The following is a 23,640-nucleotide window of genomic DNA, read 5'->3' on the forward strand; positions in this document are numbered from 1 at the left end:
AAATTTTACCCCATTTTCACGGTCCACTGAACATAGAAAATGCCAAATCAAGGTCTTTTCCCTGATTTCACAATCTACTGAACAGGAATTATTTTTTTATTAAATTCTCTTGTAATTTTCTGCCTTCTTATCTAATATTCAGTGAAGTTGAAATGTCTATGCAGAGTTATAATACTATTGTTTTTTCCAGGGAAATTTTGTGAGACCAAAGTAAATGGTTGCCATAGTGACCCATGTTTCCCTGGAGTCCATTGTACAGAGACTTCTGAATCTTATGCATGTGGTAGTTGTCTTGATGGTTACCAAGGCGATGGAGTAAATTGTAAGTATGTTTGGTTATATTAGACAGCTTTTAGTGGTTGATAAAAGTAAAGTGCTTAGATACAAGAAGTTATGGTATGAGTGCCATTGAGACAACTCTCCATCAAGGTCACAATTTATCAAAGTAAACCATTATAGGTCAAAGTACAGTCTAGAAAGTAAAATTGAGAATGGAAATGGGGAATGTGTCAAAGAGACAACAACCCGACCAAATTAAAAAAACAACAGCAGAAGGTCATCAACAGGTCTTCAATGTAGCGAGAAATTCCCACACCCGGAGGTGTCCTTCAGCTGGCCCCTAAACAAATATATACTAGTTCAGTGATAATGAACGCCATACTAATTTCCAAATTGTACACAAGAAACTAAAATTAAAATAATACAAGACTAGCAAAGGCCAGAGGCTCCTGACTTGGGACAGGCACAAAAATGCGGCAGGGTTAAACGTGTTTGTGAGATCTCAACCCTCCCCCTATACCTCTAACCATAGTTAGGAATGCTTTTTTTAATTAAAAGAGAAGATATTTCAAGTTGATAATAACATAAATTATTTTTTGTCTCTTTAAAATTCATGAACTGAATTAGCAATATTAATAGATTGTGTATCAAAGTCCTTCACAAATAGTATTGTTTTCAAGTTATAAACCATTACAGTTAGATATCTATCTAATATGAACATTTTTATTGTTCAATGATATTAAAGACATCTCCATTATTTTACTGAGTATAAATTACAAGCAAAAGGTTTTAGAATTTGGATATATTTTAGATAAGCATTAAGGTGGTACCCAACACTTTCACTAAAATTAATTTGGCTTGTTTAATTTTCATAAAATTTTGACAATGTATTAACTTTGACCCTGTAACAAAAATATAAAAATTTCAAAAATTTTAAACCAACCGTTTTGTCAGAAAAATTACACTGGTTATATAGTAGTTTAACAAACACCAATTTTGATCATTGAGAAGCTTAATATTCCTTTTACAACACAACGAAATTAAAACGTTTAGCTGACTTTACAGAGTTATCTCCCTGTAGTGTTAGGTACCACCTTAAGTTAATTATGAAATTAATGTGAGCATCGATTATTGCATATCACTGTAAGAACACTCAGGTAAAAGTTAAAGAAATTTTTCGTAGGAAAATCATATTGAAATTATAAAATATGCAAGTTTTATTATTGCAAACCTAATACTTTCACATCCATTAAAACATTGCAATAGTATCTGAATCTACAATGCTTTATATTTTCAGGTAGAAAGACTTGTGCCTCACAACCATGTTTCCCTGGTGTAATGTGTAAAGACCTGAACAGTCCTTATCAAGGCTTTGTCTGTGGTGCTTGTCCAAAATATTACTATGGTAATGGTGAAAAGTGTTATAGAAATGGTAGGTTTTAGAGTTACTTCCCCTTTATGTTCAATGTTAACATACTTTAGATTCATTTTGTGGATATTTCATTTTATTGTTTTGCTAAAGTCTGCCTATACTAAATTTGTACTGGTACATTTACCCACATTTACCCACATTTACACACAACATTAGTTTCCCTAGAATAATAATGAGATAACGTGTTGCTTTTAATATATACATAATAAAGATACTTTTCTACTCTAGAAAATTTAAGTTTTTTAATGTCAAAATGTGAGGCTTTTGAGTATTGGAAATTATATCTTATACAATCTTTAAAATATAATTCAATATTTTTTTTTAGATGAGAAAGCTTGTGAAAAAACCATGTGCTCAGATCTAGTTACTTGTGAAGAAAGTTTAAATTATCCTGGATATCGCTGTGGTGACTGTCCCAATGGTTACATAGGCAATGGTACTATGTGTCAAGGTAAGTAATAATGACCTGCATTTTTGGATTTTCAGGTTTGTTCACATGCACATTATCAAAAATCAGCAGGGAGCCACAATGTGAATTTTTTGTAGACAACCAGAAATAGTGAATTTTGAAATTATTGCGATGTATTTATTAATGTGAATAATGTGACTGAGTGGGTATTGCAATAAAAAAAACTCACATTTTTATATCTGATACATATATCTGTATGCAGATTTTCCTGAAGGAGCAATGATTAATTTCACATTTTTGTCCATTTTCAAAAATTGCAATGATAAATGCACTCAATAATTTCTGAATTTACAGTAATCTATTGATGGTCTTTTGCCCGACACTTAGACATTTTTACGAATGACAAAAGTAAGCTTGATGATGTCTCCATATACACTATGATATTACTGAAAACTTCTCCTCAGACGTGATTGTGACATTGTGATAAGTAATTCTCATACCTTGATGCCATGATACCAAAATTACAGAGTTACTGAGCAATAAGTCAATTGGCTTGGGATAAAATGAACAAGTTAAAATTGAGAAGTTTTCCTGTAAATAGTAATTTTCATGTAGTTTTAGCAGAACTAAAAATGAACCTAGGTATCATTTTGGTTGTTCACTATCTTTTGAAAAAATATGTTTCTGATTCTGAATATGCTGTTTTGCATTAAATAGCAAGACATTAAAGACACCAGTGCAAAAATAAGAGATTTATTTCAAAGGTATTGTTACTCATATCTGATGGCTATTATTGCATGAGGATGTTATCCTTTTATTGTGTAAATTCAAGTCACCTTTATAGAGGGGGGGAGGGTCGGAGGGGTCCAAATTCTGAAATCCAAGGCTTAAAAACAAGAAATCCAGAGGTTCCAAATTTAAATAATTTCAAATCCCGACATCCTGAAATTTCGAAAAAAGAATTCCAGCATCCGAAAGGGTTAATCTCGAAATCCTGATCTTAAAAACACCCCATCCTGGAGTCCTGATAAAGGTCATATCCCCCTCTTTATATACATTCTTCTTTCAAAATTACCAAACTGGTGGAGGGTTGTTGTATTACATTCACAATTACTGGGATTTGCTCAGCATTAGCTATGAAAGAAAAAAATATGAGTAAAACTAAATTAGAAGATTATAATATTTTTTAAATCTTCAAATGCAAGTCTATTTATACAAATATTCAACTGATGCTTTGTATTGAAATTCACAGCATTCTGTTTTCCACCTTGTAAAGATGGGAAGATTTGTACTCAGCCAGGTGTTTGTGGATGTCGTCATGGTTACCAAGGACCAGGATGTAGTCAAGGTATTTCATATTAAAATATTGGTGTTGATTTTTTTTAGCAAATTGCTGTTAAAATGTTTTACTTAGTTCTAATGTAATGCATTTATTTCTTTATTTCAATATTTTACCAGGGATACCCATTTTATTGAATTTTATGGGTAAAGGTGAACCAGAAATTAAAATATTTGAGGTGGTACCCAAAACTTTCACTAAAATTAATTTGGCTTGTTTAATTTTCATAAAATGTTGACAAAGTATTTACTTTGACCCTTTAACAAAAATATAAAAAAAATCAAAAAATTTGAACCAAGCCTTTTATCAGAAAAATTACACTGGTCATGTAGCAGTTTGACAAACACTAATTTTATCATTAATTATACAGTTATCTCCCTCTAGTGTTAGGTACCACCTTAAAGAGGTACAAAATTTCCATAATGCTTTATTGCAATTACTAGCAAAATTATGAAATCAAATCTCTAGGAAAATATAATTTTCTTCAATACATGAAATAGATAAATCCATAGTATTTACAAGTATGAATGGTTTTTAAATTTAACAATTGTTGATTGAAACTATAACTTTGGGAGAAGACTATATAAGTTTGATTAACTTGTGTCTCATCCCTTTTGCACATTTACGCAAATAAAATATGTTTAAACTAATTGAAACTATAACATCTCTTTTTTGTTTTGTTTCTAGCAAAATGTAGAATCCAGTGTCAGAATAGGGGCTTCTGTTACCAACCAGACAAGTGTTTTTGTCCCCCTGGATACACAGGCCAGTATTGTGAAACAGGCAAGTTAAAGATTTAACAGTAAATAATAACATAATGTACTTAAGGGAGTTCACTTTTCAGTTTCAAAATAATTAGCTTTTCAAAACACTAGTTTATATTGACAGGGGATTAATAAAGAAAGAGCAAACAAAACATGTAGGTCAATGTGCTTGTTTTCGAGATATAAGCGGTTGAAATTTTGGCTGGAAAATATTCTCTCTAGACTTTTCATAGCTTTATCATGGACAAGTTCAAGTCATCAAAAGACTTTTTCAAATGGCTTATCATTATAAATGTAAAGATTTATAAAAAGAAAAAAGGGGGTCAATGGGCGATTTTTTTAAAGACATTTAAGTGGATAAAACCAGCGGATTCTGAAAATCTGACAAAAATCCTAAAATATGACAAGTGAACTTCCTTAAGCTTGCCATCATAAACATTTGTGGTATGATTTTCATACTCAGGCTCATATTTCAAAGGATCAAAGAACTGTAAATTCAGAAATTATTGCGAGGTTTTTATTATTGCAGAAAATACAAACGCAAATTGTAAATGCAATAATTTGAACTCACATTTTGAAATATTTTATTTAAATAAAACCAGAGATTTTTATCTAAATGATAAAAATTAAAATCGCATTTAAGTGTAAAATGATAAAGTCGCAAGAATAAATGCATGCAATAATTTCTGAATTTACAGTGCTAAATTTGTTTGTTTTCAGTACAAATATATACAAGTAAAGTTTTATGACCCAGATCGCTGGTCACAAAGAATATTTCAGCTTTATATATCCTGAATTATCATTGGATCTGAGCAAAATGTACCAATTTAAAATTCTGCAGTCAGTTAACTTTTATTATATCTTTATGAAGAACATTTCAAAGTATTTTTAGAGAAGCTTTAAAAAGTAAAATTGAAAAGCAAAATCCTTTCATATGTAATTAGTACTAGTTTTAAATTTTTTAATGGTATGTACATATATTTTGTTTTTGTGAAAATCTGAATATATTTTTATTGCAATGTGCTTTAAGCTTATTTGGTTAAATTTCTAATTTAATCGTGGTTGTAATTAGCAGTCATGTCTTAATTATATTATGTCTTAATTATATCTTAGTCTGATTTTACAAAGTTTTTTTTACCATCTTAAAGAAGTTGTTTTCATTCAAAGAAAAAGGTGTTTTGTTTTGTCTATCATTAGATTTTGATTTGATTTTTTGTTTTAACAGAGTTATGTCCGCTTGGATGTGCTAATGGTGGATCCTGTCTTGGTAAAAACTTGTGTGCCTGTTTATCTGGCTACAGAGGTCATAGATGTGAAATAGGTGAGTTCAGGGGTCATGTAATTTATGTTATAAATTGTGGTCATAGATATGATATAGAGATATCAATTCAAGATAAAGCTAGATAAAATGTTGATTCCTTATTATATTTGGATACTAGTTTCAAGGATTTTGTTGGAAAAACTCAATAAAAACAGAAAATTTAAAAGTTAAATGAAGTACAAAAAAAAACTGCACTAGTAATTTAGTAAGAAATCAGCCTGAAATTGTCATTCTCATAAAAAACTGTCTGTTGTATTTATATTTTTCCCAGAATCTTGTTCTATCACGTGTCTGAATGGTGGAACTTGTGTTGGATTTAACCGATGTCGGTGTACGGAACAGTTCAAAGGAGTCTTTTGTGAACAAGCTGTGTGTGAACCAGATTGTATTAATGGAGGTGTGTGTGTCCGTCCAGGGGTTTGTTACTGTCCCATGGGATACCATGGCCGTCAGTGTGAAAATGGTTTGTTTTTCCCATTAACATGTTTATTTTGAGTTGAAAAATCTCTGCAAATGTTAACATTTTTCGTTTAATAAGAGTCGATAAAATAATTTCTAATTTTCATGCCAAATTAGAGCTGACCCTTATTTCACAGTCTACTGAAAACAGAAAATGATAGTGTGAATACGGCATCCATGTACAATGGACACATTCTTGTTTAAAAGATGAAATACAAAAGAACAGGTGTGCAAATTCCAAATGATTGATTGAAGCGTGACACGTGAAAGTCAAATTATTGATCCGTGAAAATAGGAAATGTAGTCTAGCAGGACATGGACAATTACATAAAAATGAGAATTGCTTACATACATAGTGTAAGCGGGATACAGGAATCTGACAAAACAGTAAGCGGGACCTGGGATCAGAACTCCCCAATGAGACCCCCTTTAATGTAACTTTGGAAGAGCAGCTGAAAATAAGTGCAGAATTATTCAGGATTTAAAAACAGAAGTGCAGAAAAATTAACAGAAACCAACTTATTTGTAGAAATTGTTTCTGTCTGGTATTTTTGTGTGTGGTTTTTTTTTTTAATACTTTTTCCAATGTCCTTAAAAAGCACTGACACTTACAATTAAATGTATTTCAGCATTCTGTTATCCTTCTTGTGAAAATGGTGGTTACTGTACAGCAGAGAACCAGTGTCAGTGTCGCCCAGGGTTTGCAGGATTACAATGTCAGTTAAGTAAGTATTGTAACCATGGTGACTGCTGTTGTAAGGATATTTGGTATGTGTAATCATAGCAAGGTAAACTTATTATAACATGATTTATAAAAGCTGGAGGTATACTGTTTTACCTCTGTCTGTTTATCTGTAAGTCCATTCATCCATCTGTTTGTGAGTTGGTTTGTGTGTCCTTCTGTCCCATAAATGTTTTTCGTCACATTTTTCTAAGGAACTTCATTTCAAGGATTTCTGAAATTTGATTTCAGGGTTTATGTAAGTCAGATATACAGTGTCATGTGCTTTCAGAAATTTATCACTCCACATTTTCCTGCTACAGAATACTGTCCCTTAGTGTCTACTGCAGATGATAAAATTTTCCATCTATTTAGATGATAATTGAAGTTTGTTCTAACTTTATTATCAATATTTTTATTTATTGTTTATTTGTGCACTGCTTGATATAGAAATGATAATGGTAATTAGGACGGAAGGGAGAGAAAAAATACTCAAGAGTACTTTTAATGTAAATTTGTTATTAATGCTATGTTCATATGTCTATTATATTATCTGTCACGTTATATACTGTACAATGTCTCATGTTTGTTGCTTATACTATCACTATTGTTAATTGTAAATTCCCTCTATGGGATCCTGATTGAATTAATAAAATATTTGATTTTTATTGTATTTGCCATTAAAAGTTACTTATTTGTGATCACTATACATATGTATTATGTACATTTATCTTACAGAATATTGCTTGAAAAATATGTGTCAGAATGGCGGGCGATGTGTTGGACCAGGAGCTTGTGTTTGCAGGGCAGGATGGGAAGGCAAATATTGCAGACGACGTAAGTTTTTAAGAATTGTGTGATTTTCAAATTTCATAGAAACAGTCTATATCAGAGAAAATTTGTTCAGTATTGAAGTTGTTACTTGTGAAACAAGATTTTCACTGAAAACTACTCTTTTATTCAGTTGTGACTTATCTTTACATTTATTGTTACAGAATCACCAGTAGAATTCTAGTTTAAAACTATATAATATTTTCAACAAGAGAAAGTGACTTAAAGCATTCAACGATAACTAAACTTTACTGAGAAATTATTTTGAAGTACCTGAAGATTCAAATTTCATTTCAGCTACATGTCATCTTGGTTGTCAAAATGGTGGTTATTGCTATTTACCCAATAGATGTCGCTGTCCACCTGAGTACTGGGGACCATTTTGTCAATTTCGTAAGTAAATGGCAGCTACGTAATTTTATATATAAAAAAAAGTAGATGTGGTATGATTGCCAATGAGATAACTGTCCACAAGAGATTAAAATGACATAGAAATTAACAGCTATAGGTCACTGTACAGCCTTCAACAATGAGCAAAGCCTATACCGCATAGTCAGCTATAAAAGGCCCAGAAATGACAATGTAAAACAATTCAAACCAGAAAACTAATGGCCTTATTTATGTATTATTTAATATATTCTAAAATCATAACATATTCAGATTGTTTTGAATTTCAACAAATAATCATAACCTGCGTTATTTATAACCCCATTAATTATTTCTTAAAAAGATTATATATGATGATAAAAATGAAATTGTCTCCAAATATTGGTAAATGTTGAAATAAACAACCAAAGTCATATACATATATCATCTAAATCACCAACAGTGGGCAGCACACAGGTTTTAATTTCAAAAAAATAACTGTCAGACTATATTGCACTGAAAATAAAAGAACATAGTTTGGCAAATCTACTAATTTGATTGGATATTGTGAATTTTTATGTAAAAAGTTATAAATTGTGAGCTATTCAGCTTTTGTGTATATATACCACTTTAGCAATTCGCTGTTTCAGAATCTATTGCATCCTGGGTAATATTTTCAAAAGTGTACACCAAAACATTGAGATTGGTTAAAAACCTGCTATTAAACAATGGAATTTCAACCAATGATGTAACGTTATTTTCTTTTTGGTGTACGAACAATGAAATTACCCATAGTCCTTTAGTTTCTGAAAAGGCGAATTACAATGCATTAAATAAATCTCATTATATGCTGCTGTATTCTTTACCCTTAATTCCAAGAAGAGTAAAGAGAGGGATAGAAGTACCTTTTTACGGGATGCCTGGATTCAGCCTTTATTTTTGCTGGGAATTTTCAAATTAATACTAATTTGGACTTAAGAATTAAGGAATTTTTATTTTGGATCAGGGAAACGGTGTTAAATTTTGGGGAATTTTCAATTCAACATTTACTTTTGTGGGAATATTGAACTGTTCTATTTAAATCAATTATTTCTCAACTTAACAATTGCCTCTTTCACTCAAACTTTTACTTCAACATCATGATGTTTTAAAGTCTGTTATATTTGTATCTATTTTTAGCATCATGTTACCCTCCATGTGGATATGGCAGTCTGTGTACGTCAACAAACTATTGCACATGTCGTAAATATTATACAGGAAAATATTGTAGAGTAAGTATTCGAGAGTCAGAGTTAATATTAATGAAAGATGCTAAAGTTCATGTGAGCTTATACCAGAGTTTATTAGGGTTTGTAGTGGTTAAGTAGAAGTTATTCCTTTGAAAGTCTTATAGACTTCAGTACTCTCAGTTGTGTAGTACATGTAGTATACTGAAAAGGGGGGGGGAATGAAAAGCAAAAAATGATAAATTATATAGTCTCCCTAATTTTGGTGATTGATCCTTTTCCTTGTTTTACAGAAATGTGTACTTTGGATTTATTATTATTTGTGGAATACAAATCTGTCCTGATATTGATAAATGATGAAAAAAAATTCTATTAGCTTGTATGCAGACTTTTAAAATCATGAAATCAATTATCCTTGAACATGTACATTTTTTCAAACATCTGGGAAAGTTTGTGGCCACGAACAAATTTTGATAAAAGGTGGAATAGGGTATAATGCAATGAGACAGCAATTATACAGCATCAAGGAAATGAGAAAAAGTTCACCTACGGGTGAGGGAATTCTCGCTACATTGAAGACCTATAGGTGGCCTTCGGCTGTTGTCTGCTCTATGGTCGGGTGGTTGTCGCTTTGAAACGTTCACCATTTCCTTTCTCAATTTAATTTACTAATTAAAGATATCTTGCCAACTGAAAGTACAAAGAAGTGATTTATGTGACAGTTTTTTTTAAGGAAATTATTTAATCTTTTTAACCACAACATTTTTTATTTTTTTATTACAGAGACGAAAAAGATGAAATAGTGACCTTATTACCAAGAATTCCAAAACATTCCAGATTAATCTACATTATGCAAGCATGAAAAATATGTGTCAAAATTTTACTTTAAGTGACAGACAGTGCCAAGCTCGTTTATCTACTGGTGAATACTCTCGTTGCATTGACAATTTGGCAGAATAGTTATATGCTGGTCCATCATGTGTTTGTAAATCAAAGTCATAAAATATGGATCTTATACATATCTTGTATGAAATATGTTTGTCTGAATTTTAGTTTTATCATATCACAGCTCTAAAAGAGGAAAGATACAACATTTGTACAATGGTTTAAACTTCAAGTGATTATTTTGAGTATCATGTGTAATTTGCTTTTACTACCATATAACACATTTATGTACTTATTTATTGAACATTTTTTTTAACTAGTCATATTCTTTTTCTTATAACCATACAATTCAGTATAAGTCTTATTTCCATCGTAGATATAAAATTGTGTGAATGATTTTCATATAACAATGTGAGTGTTTGGCAGAAGCAGATTTAGGATGGGTAGGGTTCCCTGAGGCCCTAATTATTGAGCTTCATTTATGTTTAATGCATAGATTCTTGGAAGTCCAACTTACCAAGGGGCAACTCCCACCCCCAACCCTTTATTTCAAAATCCTGAATCTCTTTATGTGTACCTGCTTGGAATATAAACACTTTCTATTTAAAACAGTAAAAAAATAATGAAAATCTGTGATATTTCATGTACAGGTGTTAGTAAGTATAATATATATATATGATATTTCAAATTTCCTTATATTTGTATTCAATAGTTCAAACTTATTTTTACTATGAAAAAGTGTGTCAAATCTGTATTTATTAAATAAATTTGTAAAAATACCATGTATGTTCATTGAAATTAGTTTGATTCAGATATTTGTCTTTGACTGCAATTTAAATAAAGAAATTATTATGCCATACTTAGGGGCATTGTGTATTTCTGTCTCTGCATCCCTGCATTCCTCTGTCTGCTTGTTCTTCCATTTGTCCAGCATAAAGTTAAAGGTTTTTTTCAAGGTAGTGTTTGATGAAGTTCAAGTCATATCAACTTGAAACTTGGTACACATGTTCCCTATCATATGATCATTCTAATTTTAATGACAAATAAGAGTTTAAATTCCAATTTATGGTCCACTGAACATAGAAAATGGTAGTGCAAGTGAATATATAATTAGGGCCCACCTGAGGCGAGTCGCCCTATAGTGATCAGTCTGTCCGTCCGTCTGTCCGTCTGTCTGTAACACTTTAACTTGTATTCGCTCCATATCTAGAGAACCGTTATAATTTCATTCTTTATACTTTACATGTTTATTAACCACCACCAGAAGGCGTGTCATGATGTATGTACAACTTCCTAGGTCAAAGGTCAAGGTAAAAAAACAACCCTGTGTCCTGTGTCCTGTGGTGAAGATCGTGTCCGCTCTATATCTTGAGAACCGTTATGATTTCAAATTTTATACTTTACATCCATTTTAACCAACACCAGAGGATGTGTCATGATGTATGTACAACTTCCTAGGTCAAAGGTCTGTCTGTCTGTTGGTCTGTCCATCGCTAACAAATTTGAATAAAATCACACATGAGACTATGTAATAACTTCAAATAATGCTTCATATCAGATTATCCATACAACTTATTTACCCCATGTTATTGACAGTGGAGACCACAGAGATGGCTCCCATCTCAATGGTATCTAGTTTGGTTTATAATAATTAGGATTTTTATTTGTTCTATATAAATAGTTGTGATATGATTGCCAATGAGAACCTCATTTGAACCCTGATGGGTAGCTGTCATTGTCTCATTAAAAATATGATTTTCAAACATGGAATATTGTATTATTTCTGTACCAAAATATTTAGTACAAATCAAGTACTGTAAAATAAAAGTACCTCAATATTACAATAATTTTATCTTTAGCCTAATTTTAGAAACAGCTGAACTACACATCCCCCTTTGAGTCAACTGTGCTTCATATTTGTTGGCTAAGAAAAACTGTGCTACTCATATGTCCTGAGTAGAGCTATGCTACAAGTTTTGCCCTCTTGAGATAGTTAAGCCACACATTTAATTTGTACCTCTGGGGACAACTTTGCTACACATGTGTTCCTCTGGAGACTACTTTAATATACATGTTCGTCTGGAGACAGCTATGCTATACATTTCCCCTCAAGAGACTAATTTGCACCTTTGGAGACAGCTATTCCACACATATGTCCGTCTGGGGGCAGCTTTTATATACATATGTCCGTCTTGAGACAGCTATTCTATACACATGTCCGTCTGGAGAGCGCTATTCGATACATATGTCCGTCTTGAGACCGCTATTTTATACATATGTCCGTCTGGACTGACAGCTATTCTACACATATGTCCGTCTGGAGACAGCTATTCTACACATATGTCCGTCTGTAGACAGCTATTCTATATGTTCGTCTGGAAACAGCTATTCTATACATATGTCCGTCTGGAAACAGCTATTATATACACATGTCCGTCTGGAAACAGCTATTCTATACATATGTCCGTCTGGAGACAGCTATTCTACACATATGTCCGTCTGGAGACAGCTGTGCTACCATTTTCCTTTAAGAGACACATTTACTTCATATTTGTACCTATTGAAACAGCTTTGATACACATATTTGTCTGAAGATCACTATGATACACATTTTCCTCCAGAGACGGATGTACTACACATTTGTACCTCTGGAGACAGCTTTGATACACATGTGTACATCTGTAGACAACTTTGCTACAAATATGTCCGTCTGAAGATAGCTTTACTACAAATTTGTCACTCAAGAGATAGCTATACTACACATTTGTACATATGAATACCGCTTTTATACACATATGTCCGTCTGGAGTCGGCTATACTGCACCTTTGACAAAATGTAAAATCTAATTTATGCAATAATTATTGTAATTTTTTTTAATGACTAATTACATAAATGGTGATTGTTTAAAGTTCAGGGGCTGAAATTATGAATGAGCGTGTTTAATGTTGTGAAATAATGAAAACATCTAATTTGGCATTAAAAGACCTCACAATAGTTTTAATGTCGGCCCCTATTTACAATACTTTCATTTGAGAGGATCTGGGTGGGGTTTACAGAATAGAGAATAATAGATGGACAAAAAATGCAGAATAAAGTGCTAAAACTATCTAATATTCATAATTATTGCGCTTTATTCAGCACTGTTGTATTCGTTTGTAAGAATTTCCATTGAACGAAAAAATAAATAAGTATGGAGATGTGGTATGATCGCCAAAAAGAAAACTATTCAAAGTTCAAATGAAGTTGATTTAAGCACATAGAATTGATTGCAGTTTTAGATTTTTCACGAGCTTGAAAATGTAGGTAATCCATCGATTAAATTTCCAGGAGTCCGATGGGTAATAAGTGTGCCCTGGAGATCGGAGTGCAGATTGACAGACACTATTTATAATTCTGTGGAAGATTTGTATTTTTACCTTTTGACTACGGTCTATATCAATACAGCCGGGGTGTGTGTCCTATCTTATCGTAAGAATATCATTTTTTTTAATTAAACACGTCAAAAAGATTTTCTTTGATCGCTCTAGCTGCTATGTATACATGAACTAGAGGACCTCAAGAGCCTGTATTGATCACCTGACTCTATTTTGGTTTTTGAAATCATATAAAAAAAGATCAAATTTGGCTACAAAGTAACAACACTTGGTCAACACCTCATAAGGAACATTCATGCTATGTTTGGTTTCATTCCATTTAGTGGTTCTCTAAGAAAAGTCATTTGTATGCATTTCCCATAGGGTCCTATGTAAAACTAAGTCCCCGCTGGCGGCCATCTTGGATGATGGAACGACTAAAAAGTAACAAGACTTGGTCAACACCTCATAAGGAACTTTCATGTCATGTTTGGTTTCATTCCATTCAGTGGTTCTCTAAAAGAAGTTATTTGTATGCATTTCCCATAGGGTTGTATGTTAAACTAAGTCCACCGCTGGCGGCCATCTTGGATGATGGATCGGCTACAAAGTAACAACTCTTGGTCAACTCCTCATAAGGAATATTCATATCATGTTTGGTTTCATTCCATTCAGTGGTTTTCTAGAAGAAGTTCAAAATATAAAATGCTAACGACGACGAAGGACGACGGACGCCATATGATGAGAAAAGCAAGAAGGGCCAGGTGAGCTTAAAAAGAAGATGTAGTAAACTATGCTTGTCAATGAGACAACTGTCCACAAGAGACCAAAATGACATAGAATTTAACAACTATAGGTCACCATACGGCCTTCAATAATGAGCAAAGCCGATACCGCATAGTCAGCTATAAAAGGTTCCGAAATAACAATGTAAAACAATTCAAACGTGAAAAGTAACGGCCTTAAGTATGCACAAAAAATGAACGTAAAACAAATATGTAACACATTATAAAACAAACGACAACCGCCGAGTTACAGACTCCTGATAATAAGACCTACAAATCCTGGAGCACCCTTTATGTTCTATATTCATCAATTACTAAGTACCAACATCTTACGACTTTTCTTTGTGTGCAGTTTATTAAATACAGAAATCGACCTAAACAAACATTAAGTACATGACTTTTCTAATCGGATTAAAATGAACACACATCATTAACAGAATACAAGTAAATCTGTTTTTAATATCGTAAAAGCAAACGCCTGATATTTTCTGACTTATGTTAATATATACAAATGCCTTTACATTAATGTGTCAGAAAACGTGTAAACATACATTTATACTATTGATCACTATTGATATTGAAGATCTGTCTTGAATAGATATAAAAGATGTGGTACATGTATGAATGCCAATGAGACAACTTTCCATACAAGTCACAATTTGAATAGTAAACCATTATATGAATGTTTGTTTTGGGGTCAAATACAGCGAGAAACATACTAGTCACCAATTTCGTGATTGTATATAGTAGATATAAGAAGATGTGGTTTGAGTGCCAATTAGACTTCTCTCCATCGAAGTCACATGATAGATACAAGCAAACAAGCAACCAGTCACATGGCATGTACAAGCAAACAAGAAGATCGTCAAATGAGTTTGACATATACAAGCGACTAAGCAGCCAATGATTGATTCAATCAAATGACATATACCAGCGACTAAGCAGTCAGTCACATGATATATGTTAAAGCAACCAAGCAGCCATCACATGACATACACATGTAAACCAACAGCCAGTTACATGACATATACCATCGACTAAGCAGTCAGTCACATGATATATGTTAAAGCAACCAAGCAACCATCACATGACATACACATGTAAACCAACAGCCAGTTACATGACATATACCATCGACTAAGCAGCCAGTCACATGACATATACAAGCAAACATGCAGCCAGTCACATGACATATATAAGCGACTAAGCAGCCAGTCACATGACCTATACAAGCAACGAAGCAGCCAGTCACATGACATATACAAGCGACTAAGTAGCCACTCACATGACATATACAAGCAACTAAGCAGCCAGTCACATGACATAAACAAGCGACTAAGCAGCCAGTCACATGACCTTTACAAGCAACGAAGCAGCCAGTCAAATGACATATACAAGCGACTAAGTAGCCACTCACATGACATATACAAGCAACTATGCAGCCAGTCACATGACATAAACAAGCGACTGAGCAGCCAGTCACATGACATATACAAGCGACTAAGCAGCCAGTCACATGACATAAACAAGCGACTGAGCAGCCAGTCACATGACATATACAAGCGACTAAGCAGCCAGTCTTAAGACATATACAAGCGACTAAGCAGTCAGTCACATGATATATGTTAAAGCAACCAAGCAGCCATCACATGACATACACATGCAAACCAACAGCCAGTTACATGACATATACCATCGACTAAGCAGCCAGTCACATGACATATACAAGCAAACATGCAGCCAGTCACATGACATATATAAGCGACTAAGCAGCCAGTCACATGACCTTTACAAGCAACGAAGCAGCCAGTCACAAGACATATACAAGCGACTAAGTAGCCACTCACATGACATATACAAGCAACTACGCAGCCAGTCACATGACATAAACAAGCGACTAAGCAGCCAGTCACATGACATATGCAAGCGACAAAGCAGCCAGTCTTAAGACATATACAAGCGACTAAGCAGTCAGTCACATGATATATGTTAAAGCAACCAAGCAGCCATCACATGACATACACATGCAAACCAACAGCCAGTTACATGACATATACGATCGACTAAGCAGTCAGTCACATGACATATACAAGCAAACATGCAGCCAGTCACATGACATATATAAGCGACTAAGCAGCCAGTCACATGACCTTTACAAGCAACGAAGCAGCCAGTCACAAGACATATACAAGCGACTAAGTAGCCACTCACACGACATATACAAGCAACTACGCAGCCAGTCACATGACATAAACAAGCGACTAAGCAGCCAGTCACATGACATATACAAGCGACTAAGCAGTCAGTCACATGATATATGTTAAAGCAACCAAGCAGCCATCACATGACATACACATGTAAACCAACAGCCAGTTACATGACATATGCCATCGACTAAGCAGCCAGTCACATGACATATACAAGCAAACATGTAGCCAGTCACATGACATATATAAGCGACTAAGCAGCCAGTCACATGACCTTTACAAGCAACGAAGCAGCCAGTCACAAGACATATACAAGCGACTAAGTAGCCACTCACATGACATATACAAGCAACTACGCAGCCAGTCACATGACATAAACAAGCGACTAAGCAGCCAGTCACATGACATATACATGCGACTAAGCAGCCAGTCTTAAGACATATACAAGCGACTAAGCAGTCAGTCACATGATATATGTTAAAGCAACCAAGCAGCCATCACATGACATACACATGTAAACCAACAGCCAGTTACATGACATATACCATCGACTAAGCAGCCAGTCACATGACATATACAAGCAAACATGCAGCCAGTAACATGACATAAACAAGCGACTAAGCAGCCAGTCAAATGACATATACAAGCGACTAACCAGCCAGTCTTAAGACATATACAAGCGACTAACCAGCCAGTCTTAAGACATATACAAGCGACTAACCAGCCAGTCTTAAGACATAAACAAGCGAATAAGCAGCCAGTCTTAAGACATATACAAGCGACTAAACAGCCAGTATTAAGACATATACAAGCGACTAAGCAACCAGTCACCTGACTTATTCACTTCATTTGTACTCGCAGAATCGATATTGAAACTTCAGAGCTGAACTTGAATGTAAAATAGGCTAGATTATCAACTCGAATATTTCAACATTTGTACAATTATCTGCAATGATTGATAATACTTTTTGTAAAGCATGAAAGGCTCAAAGCCACATATTTGAAATCCGAAGATGTATAAGTACCGAAACCGTTGAAGAGTTATATGCCAAAAATGCCTAAAATAAATAGCCAAATTCATCTAAAGCCTACTTTCCCTGAGGGAGTTGAAACCTGAGTTTCATAGTTTATAAAGGAGTAGGTCCGGTAAGACCCTTTTTTGGCCCCAAAATATGGCAGTTTTACAAAATTGTTAAAATGTAAACTTTTAGTTATTTATTGGATAGTAAAATGGTTCTGCTACATAAATATGGGCTGTTTTTTGACAATACAATGCACATATATTGGGTACTAGCACCATAAAGTCATGCTAAATTACGGAAATCTTAACAATTCCAGCATTTTACTTAAATTTTAGACGGTTTCCGTGTAAGACGAAAGTGGCCGCATTCGTGTTCATCCAAAATATTGAAATGGAAGTTGTATTTAATGATAATACATAACATATATAAAGGTACAGGATGAACACGGATGCGGCCACTTTCGTTTTTGACAAAAACCATCTGAAAAGTGACATTTTTTCGCATATTTGGTAGATTTTTCATATTTGAGCTTGAATCGGATCGTTTTTAATGACGAAATAAGTTAAAAACTTTCACATAAATTAATCGAAACATATAAAATAGACACTTTAGTGTTTAAAAAGTGGTCAAAATCTTTCGTCAGATGAAACTGAAATTTGAGGCCAAAATCGGTCCTTACCGGACCTACTCCTTTATAAACGGACAATTTTAGTGAAGTTTGTTAAATCATTTCAGTACCGAAATACTGACTACTGAGTTGAAGATACCCTCGGAGACTGATAGTCCACCAGCATGCAGAGGTATGACCCAGTGATGTGAAAAATTGAAAACAACACGTTAAATAATTTCTTAATTCCACGGCGCTTTTCTGGATTTATTTTCAGCAGGAACGCTCAAAGCCAAACATTTGAAATCCGAAGATGTATAAGTACCGAAATCGTTGAAGAACTATAGGTCAAAAATATCTAAATTAAATAGCTAAATTCATTTTAAGCCAACTTAGCCTGAGGCAGTGAAAGCGTTCTTACATTAAATACGCCCCTCTCCCGCCCCAGTCCAACCCTTACTTCTAGATCTGCAACTGACAATTATTTGTAACATTTTAAAAGAGCCAGTGTTCCTTTGAAAAGATGTTCGTCTCTGAGCGTTCATGATGAAGGTAAATCCAGATGAGCGCTTCAGAGGAATTCAATTTATAGCCTTGTCAAGGTTATTTTTTTATAGAACTAGGTCTTGTGAACTTTTATTCCTCGTACGTATCACCGCTCAATACTGACTTGATTTATTACAAACTTTCTTAAAAAAAATTACAGAAATTATTTTCAAAATTATGTCGGAAGTTGAAACAACCTATGACTTTCGAAAATGAATTATTTTTGCTGTGGGTGCCTTTCATGCTTTACAAAAAGTATTATCAATCATTGCAGATAATTGTACAAATGTTGAAATATTCGAGTTGATAATCTAGCCTATTTTACATTCAAGTTCAGCTCTGAAGTTTCAATATCGATTCTGCGAGTACAAATGAAGTGAATAAGTCAGGTGACTGGTTGCTTAGTCGCTTGTATATGTCTTAATACTGGCTGTTTAGTCACTTGTATATGTCTTAAGACTGGCTGCTTATTCGCTTGTTTATGTCTTAAGACTGGCTGGTTAGTCGCTTGTATATGTCTTAAGACTGGCTGGTTAGTCGCTTGTATATGTCTTAAGACTGGCTGGTTAGTCGCTTGTTTATGTCATGTGACTGGCTGCTTAGTTGCTTGTATATGTCATGTGACTGGCTGCTTCGTTGCTTGTATAGGTCATGTGACTGGCTGCTTAGTCGCTTATATATGTCATGTGACTGGCTGCATGTTTGCTTGTATATGTCATGTGACTGACTGCTTAGTCGATCGTATATGTCATGTAACTGGCTGTTGGTTTGCATGTGTATGTCATGTGATGGCTGCTTGGTTGCTTTAACATATATCATGTGACTGACTGCTTAGTCGCTTGTATATGTCTTAAGACTGGCTGCTTTGTCGCTTGCATATGTCATGTGACTGGCTGCTTAGTCGCTTGTTTATGTCATGTGACTGGCTGCGTAGTTGCTTGTATATGTCATGTGAGTGGCTACTTAGTCGCTTGTATATGTCTTGTGACTGGCTGCTTCGTTGCTTGTAAAGGTCATGTGACTGGCTGCTTAGTCGCTTATATATGTCATGTGACTGGCTGCATGTTTGCTTGTATATGTCATGTGACTGGCTGCTTAGTCGCTTGTATATGTCTTGTGACTGGCTGCTTCGTTGCTTGTAAAGGTCATGTGACTGGCTGCTTAGTCGCTTATATATGTCATGTAACCGGCTGTTGGTTTGCATGTGTATGTCATGTGATGGCTGCTTGGTTGCTTTAACATATATCATGTGACTGACTGCTTAGTCGCTTGTATATGTCTTAAGACTGGCTGCTTAGTCGCTTGTATATGTCATGTGACTGGCTGCTCAGTCGCTTGTTTATGTCATGTGACTGGCTGCTTAGTCGCTTGTATATGTCATGTGACTGGCTGCTCAGTCGCTTGTTTATGTCATGTGACTGGCTGCATAGTTGCTTGTATATGTCATGTGAGTGGCTACTTAGTCGCTTGTATATGTCATTTGACTGGCTGCTTCGTTGCTTGTAAAGGTCATGTGACTGGCTGCTTAGTCGCTTGTTTATGTCATGTGACTGGCTGCTTAGTTGCTTGTATATGTCATGTGAGTGGCTACTTAGTCGCTTGTATATGTCATGTGACTGGCTGCTTCGTTGCTTGTATAGGTCATGTGACTGGCTGCTTAGTCGCTTATATATGTCATGTGACTGGCTGCATGTTTGCTTGTATATGTCATGTGACTGGCTGCTTAGTCGATGGTATATGTCATGTAACTGGCTGTTGGTTTACATGTGTATGTCATGTGATGGTTGCTTGGTTGCTTTAACATATATCATGTGACTGACTGCTTAGTCGATGGTATATGTCATGTAACTGGCTGTTGGTTTACATGTGTATGTCATGTGATGGCTGCTTGGTTGCTTTAACATATATCATGTGACTGACTGCTTAGTCGCTGGTATATGTCATTTGATTGAATCAATCATTGGCTGCTTAGTCGCTTGTATATGTCAAACTCATTTGACGATCTTCTTGTTTGCTTGTACATGCCATGTGACTGGTTGCTTGTTTGCTTGTATCTATCATGTGACTTCGATGGAGAGAAGTCTAATTGGCACTCAAACCACATCTTCTTATATCTACTATATACAATCACGAAATTGGTGACTAGTATGTTTCTCGCTGTATTTGACCCCAAAACAAACATTCATATAATGGTTTACTATTCAAATTGTGACTTGTATGGAAAGTTGTCTCATTGGCATTCATACATGTACCACATCTTTTATATCTATTCAAGACAGATCTTCAATATCAATAGTGATCAATAGTATAAATGTATGTTTACACGTTTTCTGACACATTAATGTAAAGGCATTTGTATATATTAACATAAGTCAGAAAATATCAGGCGTTTGCTTTTACAATATTAAAAACAGATTTACTTGTATTCTGTTAATGATGTGTGTTCATTTTAATCCGATTAGAAAAGTCATGTACTTAATGTTTGTTTAGGTCGATTTCTGTATTTAATAAACTGCACACAAAGAAAAGTCGTAAGATGTTGGTACTTAGTAATTGATGAATATAGAACATAAAGGGTGCTCCAGGATTTGTAGGTCTTATTATCAGGAGTCTGTAACTCGGCGGTTGTCGTTTGTTTTATAATGTGTTACATATTTGTTTTACGTTCATTTTTTGTGCATACTTAAGGCCGTTACTTTTCACGTTTGAATTGTTTTACATTGTTATTTCGGAACCTTTTATAGCTGACTATGCGGTATCGGCTTTGCTCATTATTGAAGGCCGTATGGTGACCTATAGTTGTTAAATTCTATGTCATTTTGGTCTCTTGTGGACAGTTGTCTCATTGACAAGCATAGTTTACTACATCTTCTTTTTAAGCTCACCTGGCCCTTCTTGCTTTTCTCATCATATGGCGTCCGTCGTCCTTCGTCGTCGTTAGCATTTTATATTTTGAACTTCTTCTAGAAAACCACTGAATGGAATGAAACCAAACATGATATGAATATTCCTTATGAGGAGTTGACCAAGAGTTGTTACTTTGTAGCCGATCCATCATCCAAGATGGCCGCCAGCGGTGGACTTAGTTTAACATACAACCCTATGGGAAATGCATACAAATAACTTCTTTTAGAGAACCACTGAATGGAATGAAACCAAACATGACATGAAAGTTCCTTATGAGGTGTTGACCAAGTCTTGTTACTTTTTAGTCGTTCCATCATCCAAGATGGCCGCCAGCGGGGACTTAGTTTTACATAGGACCCTATGGGAAATGCATACAAATGACTTTTCTTAGAGAACCACTAAATGGAATGAAACCAAACATAGCATGAATGTTCCTTATGAGGTGTTGACCAAGTGTTGTTACTTTGTAGCCAAATTTGATCTTTTTTTATATGATTTCAAAAACCAAAATAGAGTCAGGTGATCAATACAGGCTCTTGAGGTCCTCTAGTTCATGTATACATAGCAGCTAGAGCGATCAAAGAAAATCTTTTTGACGTGTTTAATTAAAAAAAATGATATTCTTACGATAAGATAGGACACACACCCCGGCTGTATTGATATAGACCGTAGTCAAAAGGTAAAAATACAAATCTTCCACAGAATTATAAATAGTGTCTGTCAATCTGCACTCCGATCTCCAGGGCACACTTATTACCAATCGGACTCCTGGAAATTTAATCGATGGATTACCTACATTTTCAAGCTCGTGAAAAATCTAAAACTGCAATCAATTCTATGTGCTTAAATCAACTTCATTTGAACTTTGAATAGTTTTCTTTTTGGCGATCATACCACATCTCCATACTTATTTATTTTTTCGTTCAATGGAAATTCTTACAAACGAATACAACAGTGCTGAATAAAGCGCAATAATTATGAATATTAGATAGTTTTAGCACTTTATTCTGCATTTTTTGTCCATCTATTATTCTCTATTCTGTAAACCCCACCCAGATCCTCTCAAATGAAAGTATTGTAAATAGGGGCCGACATTAAAACTATTGTGAGGTCTTTTAATGCCAAATTAGATGTTTTCATTATTTCACAACATTAAACACGCTCATTCATAATTTCAGCCCCTGAACTTTAAACAATCACCATTTATGTAATTAGTCATTAAAAAAAATTACAATAATTATTGCATAAATTAGATTTTACATTTTGTCAAAGGTGCAGTATAGCCGACTCCAGACGGACATATGTGTATAAAAGCGGTATTCATATGTACAAATGTGTAGTATAGCTATCTCTTGAGTGACAAATTTGTAGTAAAGCTATCTTCAGACGGACATATTTGTAGCAAAGTTGTCTACAGATGTACACATGTGTATCAAAGCTGTCTCCAGAGGTACAAATGTGTAGTACATCCGTCTCTGGAGGAAAATGTGTATCATAGTGATCTTCAGACAAATATGTGTATCAAAGCTGTTTCAATAGGTACAAATATGAAGTAAATGTGTCTCTTAAAGGAAAATGGTAGCACAGCTGTCTCCAGACGGACATATGTGTAGAATAGCTGTCTCCAGACGGACATATGTATAGAATAGCTGTTTCCAGACGGACATGTGTATATAATAGCTGTTTCCAGACGGACATATGTATAGAATAGCTGTTTCCAGACGAACATATAGAATAGCTGTCTACAGACGGACATATGTGTAGAATAGCTGTCTCCAGACGGACATATGTGTAGAATAGCTGTCAGTCCAGACGGACATATGTATAAAATAGCGGTCTCAAGACGGACATATGTATCGAATAGCGCTCTCCAGACGGACATGTGTATAGAATAGCTGTCTCAAGACGGACATATGTATATAAAAGCTGCCCCCAGACGGACATATGTGTGGAATAGCTGTCTCCAAAGGTGCAAATTAGTCTCTTGAGGGGAAATGTATAGCATAGCTGTCTCCAGACGAACATGTATATTAAAGTAGTCTCCAGAGGAACACATGTGTAGCAAAGTTGTCCCCAGAGGTACAAATTAAATGTGTGGCTTAACTATCTCAAGAGGGCAAAACTTGTAGCATAGCTCTACTCAGGACATATGAGTAGCACAGTTTTTCTTAGCCAACAAA

General features: G+C 34.6%; 1 protein-coding gene across 1 annotated transcript in view; it reads left to right on the forward strand.

The window, feature by feature from the left end:
* The window catches only part of LOC134695280 (von Willebrand factor D and EGF domain-containing protein-like), a 63,378-nt gene extending 52,685 nt beyond the window's left edge, over window positions 1-10,693 (forward strand). The window contains exons 19-30 of the mRNA XM_063556500.1: window positions 191-322; window positions 1,577-1,711; window positions 2,037-2,162; window positions 3,373-3,468; window positions 4,147-4,242; window positions 5,449-5,544; window positions 5,816-6,007; window positions 6,633-6,728; window positions 7,463-7,561; window positions 7,853-7,948; window positions 9,101-9,192; window positions 9,931-10,693. Of these exons, the coding sequence (XP_063412570.1) occupies window positions 191-322; window positions 1,577-1,711; window positions 2,037-2,162; window positions 3,373-3,468; window positions 4,147-4,242; window positions 5,449-5,544; window positions 5,816-6,007; window positions 6,633-6,728; window positions 7,463-7,561; window positions 7,853-7,948; window positions 9,101-9,192; window positions 9,931-9,945 (1,271 nt within the window). The 3' untranslated portion in view covers window positions 9,946-10,693. The remainder of the gene's footprint in view (window positions 1-190; window positions 323-1,576; window positions 1,712-2,036; window positions 2,163-3,372; window positions 3,469-4,146; window positions 4,243-5,448; window positions 5,545-5,815; window positions 6,008-6,632; window positions 6,729-7,462; window positions 7,562-7,852; window positions 7,949-9,100; window positions 9,193-9,930) is intronic.
* Window positions 10,694-23,640: the final 12,947 nt, after the last annotated feature.

Source organism: Mytilus trossulus, chromosome 13 (genome assembly GCF_036588685.1).
Source record: "Mytilus trossulus isolate FHL-02 chromosome 13, PNRI_Mtr1.1.1.hap1, whole genome shotgun sequence".
Classification (NCBI taxonomy): domain Eukaryota; kingdom Metazoa; phylum Mollusca; class Bivalvia; order Mytilida; family Mytilidae; genus Mytilus; species Mytilus trossulus.